This window comes from Pollicipes pollicipes, unplaced genomic scaffold (assembly GCF_011947565.3).
Source record: "Pollicipes pollicipes isolate AB1234 unplaced genomic scaffold, Ppol_2.1 Scaffold_3447;HRSCAF=4054_pilon_pilon_pilon, whole genome shotgun sequence".
Classification (NCBI taxonomy): Eukaryota; Metazoa; Arthropoda; class Thecostraca; order Pollicipedomorpha; family Pollicipedidae; genus Pollicipes; species Pollicipes pollicipes.
In genome coordinates, this window is record NW_023596297.1 from 22,844,216 (window position 1) to 22,853,562 (window position 9,347).

A 9,347-nucleotide genomic window follows, 5' to 3' on the forward strand; every position below is an offset into this window, starting at 1 on the left:
CCAGTTTGACCCCTCCAATCCTGATCTGTGCCCCCCAATCTCGAAGACGTGATCACATCCCTGCATTCAATCATACACTGTTCAGACGTCATGTTTGCTGACAGTCTGCCAGGCATGCCCAACTAGCTGATACGTGCGCTGAACCTTGATACTTGTGTCGAACTGCACGCTATTGATATTTAATGAGCAAATAAGGAGCTTTTTAAATTCCACCTACAAAGGCTTACGTGCGTTTCACTGTGCGAAATATGGCTGGTACTCCACAAAATATTTGTGCTTGCAGCCCATCCAGAGGGCAGAGAGGTTAAGAAACAAAATACCTTGATGGAAACGAAAGGTCGGATTGGCGTGCATCAGGGCATCTTTAAATTTCAGAGGGTGCATCATATCTGTGCCATGAGCAGCGCCAGCGCTGCTTTTGGGATCCTAATCGATGGAGGTTAAATACCACTGGATGGGTGAATCTGAATTCATTCGGCTCCCTGGCGTCATGAAAGATTGTTCCATTAACGTCGATTGAGCATTGCAAATGTTCAGTGCAGATGCAGAACTACACTGCCGGTAACATGTCCGCATATCGGAGTCGGACGGGTTGCAGAAGAGCCGAACACCGGGCATCCAGCTCTACTCTGCGACCTTCCCGCCGGTTAATCGAGCGCCGTGTTCGGCTCCACACTCCCTCCTGTCATGACCTCAGGCCGGCCCGCTGACCTCGAGCGGTCCGTCCTGGGACGACCTCAGGCCGGCCCGCCGACCGCGAGCGGTCAGTCCTGTCACGACCTCAGGCCGCCCGCCGACCGCGAGCGGTCCGTCCTGGGACGACCTCAGGCCGGCCCGCCGACCGCGAGCTGTCCGTCCTGTCACGACCTCAGGATGGCTCGCCGACCGCGAGCGGTCCGTCCTAGGACACCCCCCAGCTACAACCCCTCCGCGAGAAAAGCAAGTGTGTGTTACGATCGTAACGTCGAAATGCTAGATCAACATGTACTCAAAGTTGACTGAAGCTGCTGCAGCAGTCCAACATGCACATTTTGTGAGATAATTCGGTCCCTTACAGATAGTCTCCATGCCACAGGACCGCTGAAGTATAGCCAGAGCGGAATGGTCAGAACTCAGCGCTTATAGCGTAGGCAACAGTGCTGCTGTCGGTGCTTGACACCTGCCCAGGTGTTTGCAGACATCACTTTGTGGTCTTTGCTCACATCTGTGCGACAGTCATGAACAGTACAGCTGCTAAGAACAATAAGCCGCAAGCTCCGGCGGCTGCATCAACGTTTGCCAGCTATGGCAGTCTTCCCGCTTTTCGCAGCACGAGAAGGGGGGGGGGGGGGGGGGCACACAGCGCTCTCGCCAATTTCACACTCCATTTGGTGCGGGAAAAGACGCTATAACGCTCATGCTCACAGCCTGCACTTCTCCAAGGCCATTTTCATTCATCTCAGTCAGCTGGAACATCAGGTCAGCAGAGGTTATTTTCATATGACCGCAGACAAAAGCTGGTTCGAGTCAAGAAATGCAACCATTTACTCTCAGGACGTGACGTAAAAGTACTTGAAGACATTTTATGATGTTTTGTCATCTTGAACTTGGATGACGTTGCGTTTAGAATATTAGCGCATAGCTTGATGGATTTTTAAGACTTGAGCTCGAGACCTTTGATGACACTTGCAGCAACAGGGACAAGCGTCGGTCATTTTGGTGCATTGCATAACAGGTGTTTTGATGGCTGACACCAATCAAAGATGCGATCTGAGGTCATAATGACCTTGAATGACATTCCCAAAGATCATGATAACTGAAATAGCCATCAGAACGAAAAGATATGGAACACAGTAGGTCAAGAAAGCCCTGTTGAACGTCAATCCGCATCATTTTCGCAGTGCAGTGTTGAGACCTAAGCCGTAGGTCAGCGGCCATCATGGACAGAACCGAAAGTTTGGAAGTGACGTGTAAAAATGTCTTTACCCCAGCCAACCAAAACTGTATTGTGATGTAACGGTGGATTAATTGGATACTTTCGGACAGGATAAGATCAAGCGAAGGATAAAATACAAAGCAACATGGTAAATTTTCGGTCTTGTACTGAGGGCAGCCTTAAATAATCTAAAAAAATGTGGTAGGGAAGAGAAGGACAAATTTAAGAGTCTTTCAGCAACCTATGCTCACCGTATTTCTTGTATCGCCGCTCTCGCACAAGTCTTAAGTACTCTGTCGCTGGTTCACGACACTAAGCTTTTCCAGCCTTTTTAAAAATAATTTCAGACGGTGCTTCACCTTTAAGGGCAGTGATAAAACCAATGTTGTTTATTAACTTAAATATCAGTAGGCAGAACTTTCACTTGCTAGTGTGGTCAGTGAATGAAACCAAGTTTTCATTAAGTCAATATGAACATTATATGAGCTCAGTTTCAGTTCACTTGTAAGAAATCCTAGCTGTTAAAACATGCTTGCAACTCATGCTTGCAACTATTATATACAGGTACTCACTCTCCTCGAAAAAATGCGGACCCTTGGAGTTTAAGAATTGCAGTGGGTGGAAGGAAATAAATCGGAAATAAATCGGAGAGTATTAAGCAAATTGAGTTCGGCATATCTGCTTCTGAAAATTGTATTCGTATAAGCAAACGTTAATGCACAAAATAAAAAAAATGCTCGAGGCGCCCGCGGTCGTGCGGATGACCCAAACACTGTCACCAAGCCGTGACCGTAGTCATTCTCGGTATATCTTGTGTATATATATATATATATATATATATATATATATATAATGTTTTGCTGGGTAAGTCAAGATTTTATGGAAATGTTTAAGTGAAACAGAACCGCGTCATAGGCAATGGCCACGTGAAGCCAGCATAACACGTGCGGTCTGCCACATCAGGAGTCTGTGCTGGACTCGCTCCAGACGCTGAACACCAGTGGCCGTTACACCTGGTCAAATAACATTGTCGTATTCTAGGACAGGTCTAACGTGTACACTGTTGGCGCAGCCGATGGCTTTGTGATTTAAGTGTATTCTACGTCAGCATGGAGACAGCTGCCTGTTACGTACAAAGAGCCCTAGCGTACGGCTGACCTCGGAAACTGCGAAGTATTCGTACGTGAACAGTGATATGTGAATGGCAAGTGTCTGTTTCGAGTCAAGCAGTATGCCTTGGCCACCATTCTCACCGCAGCGCTTAAAGGCAGCTTCGACCAATGAGTGCGCAGCCATGATGGGCGATTGGCGTAGCGTGAACGGTACGCATTTGCACTTGTTGGGGTTTGACCTGATACGCCAGCTTGGCGACCTCTCCGCTAAACGGTCCAGATCAGTCGTCGCCAGTGTCTTCGGCACTCTGAGACGATGACAAAGCTGGAGGTCATCAGCGTACGTGGTGCAGTTAGTTTGAATAAGAATCGGCCAGCTGGGCGTAAAACGCGAAACGCATCAACAAAGGGCCCACAGCCTTCAGCACGTCAGAGATATGAACAAAGGGCCTTCAGGCTCCAGGGACGTCGGGCTCACCGGTGCACAGTCAGCTGATTTGTCAAGCAGAAAGGCGGCTGACGTGCGGTCAGTGAGATAAGGTTCAATCCAGCTGTGCGAGACGCGTCTTACAATAAATAATGCTACGTTTATGAAAGCCGAAAAATAATCCAGCATATAGAACAAATAAAACAATAAAATGGGAATAAACGCCATACATGATAAGTATAATCCACGTAAAAAGCGCCGGTCTGAGCGCGCTTCCCGCTTGAGTCCGATCCGTGTTTGGGCATGCGAAGTTTAGAAATGCAGGATCGCTAAGCAAGATCTATGGTGACATGATAGGACGGGTTAGCGGTGAGGTAAAAGAACCCCTCCCAAGAACTTTTGAGCAGAGGGAAAGCACTGAAATCTCTTAAATTGTCATTATATTTTCTGTTAACCACTTTGTGCACCGCAATGATCCTGTCGTCTTTCCAAGCTCTAGGATGAACGCCTTGGATCAGGAAAAGCCTGCACGACCTCAAAGTGGGGATAGAAAGCTCACAAGCACGCTATGTTCAAGGATCCATACACTGCACCAGCCTAAGCCATACGCTCTCTGCTTTACGATGCTCAGCAAAGCTGTTTGGCTTTGCCAGGTTGCATCGTAAATGACACTTGTTGATAGATAGATATCAAATAGACGCCTGCAAGAAGGAGCCGCAGAGAGTACGTCAACGTCTTGTTCTGAGGAATTCGAACCGGTGACCTGTAAAGCAGTAATTCGCGCACTCTAGTCACCGTAAGTGCAACCTTCGTGCCTAAGTGTGGTCACCGAAGGTTGCAAAGATTTGAAGGACTTTAAAATCGACCATGTTCTTTGGATTGTTCTGAAAATCGTGGACGAAGCTTGACAAACGCGTATGTATTTGGTGTTAGCGGAGGGTTTGCACTTTGACCTGGCTTGGCACAATACCAGATCGTTTCAGACAAAGTGGGCCTCTTCAAGCGAAGAGCGCTGCTTTTCTTAGATGGAAAGTCAAAAAAGTGGAAAGTCGAAAGTTGACACTCCAGAGTGAGCCGGCTCTGGCGTGGCAGAATACCGCGCGCAAATCTATGTCTCCAGTCATGATGAGTGAGCTGCTGAGGACGAGCCCGTCGCATTCCCTTTCGGCCAGCTTAGCTCCAACATTAGCCAGTTATTTTCTATTCATATCCATTTTGCGATCTGGCGGGCGACAGCAGTCAGCCACAATTACAGGAGCAGTCATACCCAGTGAGTCACTGGAATGCTGTAATGTTCGGCCCAGGCCCTGGACGCGGGATGGGGCGCAAGTGGAACTTTATAGCAGAAGCCACACCACCTCCTTCCTTGAACCAGATGTGATCCGACTAATCGATCCGAAGCTTAGAATCCTTTGGAATATTATTAATCAGAATGCAACAGAGGCTGAAACAGGATTCTCTTCATAGGTGGTGGGCTTGGTCAGTACGCATCACTACAATTTTTAATGTCTGTCGGGAGTCATTTATAGTGAAAAACAAAGGAATCCTGACTTTAAAGGGGGAGGGGGTGCCCCCCCCCCGCCTTGGCTACCCCCTGGAGTCCGCTGGCATTGGTCCTGCTAATTAAAAAACCGAAAGGGAGACTATTATCTTTACATGAATGTCATCTCAAAGTTATAAAATTTATTATCAAATGAAACAGAATGAAAATATTATTATATCAAACTCAAATCCGCAAATCAAATTCAATACAAATAATCTCCCATTACGTTATCCTGCACATTATGTCACCCACCAAGCCAGGCGTCGGTCTGCCTGCCAATCACGGCCCGTCGCTGGGATATTCCGACCATCATCCATCCGACCGGTGCCGGTAGTCCATCGGCCAGTGGCTTGGTATGCTGCACTGGATTATGAGTGCTGCTTTTAATAATAAATGGCGTATCATTGTCTTTGTGTTTTGTCGCAGCCAATGTCATGCTAGAATAAAGCCCAGAACGACTAGCTGAACAAGTGAACAATGGGAACATACCTCCGACTATCGCATTCTGGCTTAAGAGGCAAGGCATTTTAGGCCTTAATAGTCCCAGCATCGTGTTACATCTGTTCCATAATCTAACCATGTATGTTTAAAACCCTATGCACAGATAAAAAACTCCCTTTAAAGATCAAATCTTATTGCAAGTGAAATTGTTAAGTTTATGTACTGCATTGCGAAACGAAATCGTGCAAACATGATCAATGCACATGATGCATCCTTGCGTAATCTGTGTTTTACTTTTGCTCTTTTTTGTGAGAACGTCAAGCGGATATCAGAAATCATAACCCATAATCATCATTACTTACAGCATATAAAACCTTGCGTCATGGCCCACAGTTACGACCGCCCCCCAACATATTTAACCTCGCACCATGAACCATAACTAACTTAATCACACCATTATCAATACTGCACCACCACAATGAGACCCTAATCAATGACGCTGGCTCCGGGAACGTCGTGGAGCAGCGAGTATTGCTCAGCTAGATGGACTCCATGGAGGTCTGCACGGGACTCTGCAGGCCACTCTGCACTGCCAATCTGACCAGCATGCATCCTTAAAGCTGCGTGATTGATGCGGTTGAAAATAGGTCCTAAATAGGAGTCAGCAGACAGACATTTTCTGGCTCAAGTTGTTTTTACTTTCGGTCTTCTCTTAGATCATTTGATGAACATCCGTTACTCTTCCAACCCTGCATACTTCTTCGATTTCTTTAACTTTGCTTCTGATTTTTAGGGGGAGCCATACGTTGACGCGACTTCCTCTTTTACGTTTTCCGGTGGGAATGTGTGATTCTTCGAGTCGCTAGGAGAGAAAAAGGAGCACGCCTAGCTTCCTGATCATGCACTATCGCCTAAAAGATCTAAAAGGGGTAGGTGGGTCCACCAAAGTTGCATTAGGCTAAGTATGTAGAAAGCTAACGTATGCTATCCTGACTGCTTTTGCATCTTTCCTGTTGCTGGAAGATGTTTTTCACTCCGCGATAATTCTGCACGATTTGGGGCAGGCTATGGGTGGCAAGCACTCACGACTTCTATTTATATTATCAGCGTACTACTCAATGGCGTTGCAGTCAAAGGCAAACCACAAGACCACCAATGTTTCACTGTTAGAATTCATTGCCAGCTGAAAAGCTTGTTTTGAAGTCACAAGCTCCTGTTCGCTCAGCTTAAATACAGGAAAAAATGGTTTCAGCAAAAAAAATCACAAACGACATTCTAGAGATTATTACTTTACTGTCACGCCAACAAGAAAGTTTTGCATTTCAAAAATGTTTCCAATCTCTTCCACTCCACACGCGACAGGTGATCATTCCATAAAACTATTGAAAATGTTGTGGACCATGCGCATGCACATTCAGCACATGAATATCTCCGTTCATAATGTATCACATATATGTCTACATTGTATGGACACGTGCATGTGCGTGTTCACATACACCATAAACGTCTACAACGGATTACAGTTCTTGCGAGTGTGTGTATAAACGTATAGAAATATGCCTAGTACATCATGCTCACAAATATTCATTGGTTAAATACGCATATGCATGCACCGCAATTTGTGTTTTTTTCGGGGTGCCCATTGGTGTTTTAGTCTGCTCGTGCAGACTGGAAGATTGGCTGCAAACATTTTGATATATATATATATATATATATATATTTATATATATATGCTCATGTAAATATACATATATATATATATATACATAAATATAATAGCGCTTATCCTGAATGCCCGAAACGCCACACCAGCCTTGAGTGGGCTTAAGTACGTCTTGGTGGTAGCTCTGCCAGACCATGCATCAGTCATGAGTGGGCTTAAATACCGCACTGGTGGGAGCTCTGCCAGAGCGTCCGCACATAATCTGAACAGGGGTTTCCTCACGGGACAGTCTCGGCAGCGGGGAAGCCCGAGATGGACGTAGTCCTGCCTCACCACTATCCACTCTCCTCCATCCCACAACGCTGAAAGGATAACGACTGACCGAAGTACTCTTATCCAAGCGAAAATCAAACCTAAAAATTCCGACAAACTATGGAATGCTGAAAAGGCCTTTTGAAAAAGACTCTATGCTAAATTTGTAGGAGTATTGCCCTATCGCCCTATGAGGGGCCCAGAGGGTTTTTAACGCAAGACATGCCAAGGCACAATGCTCATCGAAAAAATACCCGAAGAATGCCAACATATTCGTTAAAAACTCTTGTTCCATGCATGGTATAGAAGTCCGATTGACCTCTAAGTGCAAATCCCGACCTCAGGATGACCTCCTGCCTTTCAAAAGCACACAAAGCACACACCTGGCCAGCTACTCGCTTAAGCAAAATGGGTCATATCTGTCGTCCAAAAATAATGTATCTGTCCACGTGAAAGGATGAAAGCATCAGCGGTTATACCAAATAACCATCTCGTATACTATATTTAGTATGTCAAGTATACCAATGAAAGAACGTGGGCCTAGTCAATCATAGGTCTCAGTAGTGCTAAAAAGCAAAACGAATGCCGAATCCCGGGGCATTTCTGGTGTTACATAGCGGCATGTGACAAGTATCGCGCAACATATGCCTGATTACTTCCAGTGGCCTCCATTGTCACATAAGCTGCACCTCTACCACGAGACCTGCCTGAGGCGTTGCACGTGACCTAAGGTCTCGGGCCGGCCGGCGAGGCGGCCGCGGTCAGTCTGTATTCACGTGCCTCCCGCTCCGGCCGCCGCCATGGCTGCCGCGCCGATCCGCCCGTCCACCAGGGACATGCTGCTGGAGGCGATGCGGGCGGCCGAGAACCCGCGCGGCGTGTCTGTGCAGGCGATCAAACGAAACATCTTGCGGCAGCACCCGCAGCTGCAGGAGGCACGGCTCAAGACGAGCCTGAAGAAGGCGCTGGAGACGGCCCTGGCGGACGGCACCCTTGTCCGCGTCAAGGGGCAGGCTGACGCTGGCGCTGCACTCACCGGCAGCTTTAGCATCGCCGCGGCCAAGAAGTCGACGGCCAAGAGTGAGAAGGAGGTCGCCAAGGCCAAGCCGCCCGACATCAAGCTCAACGGCAAGCCGAAGAAGCCTGTCGCCGCCGGCAGCACCGCCAAGCTGGCCAAGACTAGCTCCAAATCGTCGCTGAAGAAGTCTGCCTCTGCACCGGATGAGGAGGCGTCGGCGTCGGCAGGGGACGAGCTCAACCCATCACGCTCCCTGCCTGCGTCCCCAGGCGGCGCGCCGGCTCCGGCCGCAGGTCGTTCCGCGCTGTCTCCTCGAAACGCCCGCGCGTTCTCCTCCAGCCCGACCGGCCCGGCGCCCCCAGCGCCGCGGCGAACTGCCAACAAGAAGCTGCCGGCCTCGGCGGCGGCGCACAAGGAAAACGTGGTCCTAGGCGGCGGCGCGGCCCGCAGCGTGGGTGGCGGTGTCGCCAAGCCGGTCAAGAAGCCTCGCCCGGCGGCGACGGCGGCCCCGGCACCGGCCTCGGCCAAAACGCAGTCGACTGAAGTCGGCACAAAGCCGGCTAAGCGCCCGCGGGCACCGGCCACCAAAAAGGTGACCGACCTCTGACTGGTGATCGTGCCACGGGGATTCGCCGTGTTTCCTGATCGTGCCACGGGGATCCACCGTGTTTTCCAGTCGTGCCACGGGAAGTTGCTGCGTTTCCCGGTCGCCTCTGGTTTTAAATGTTGCCCGCTGGCTATGTTGATTTTTATATATTTTTGCAATACATTAGTGCTAGTCTTGATCGCGTTTCTGCCGAGCTGCAGCTGGCACCGGGAGCGTTTCTGCCGAGCAGCAGCTGGCACAGAGAGCGTTTTTGCCGAGCAGCAGCTGGCACCGGGAGCGTTTTTGCCGAGCTACAGCTGACACCGAGAG

At 48.7% G+C, this 9,347-nt stretch overlaps 1 protein-coding gene across 1 annotated transcript; it reads left to right on the plus strand.

The window, feature by feature from the left end:
• The first annotated feature begins 8,213 nt into the window (after positions 1-8,213).
• LOC119092307 (nucleolar protein dao-5) lies at positions 8,214-9,038 on the plus strand. Its single transcript, XM_037215275.1, has one exon. The coding sequence runs from the start codon at positions 8,214-8,216 to the stop codon at positions 9,036-9,038; it is 825 nt and encodes a 274-aa protein (XP_037071170.1).
• The last annotated feature ends 309 nt before the right edge of the window (positions 9,039-9,347 follow it).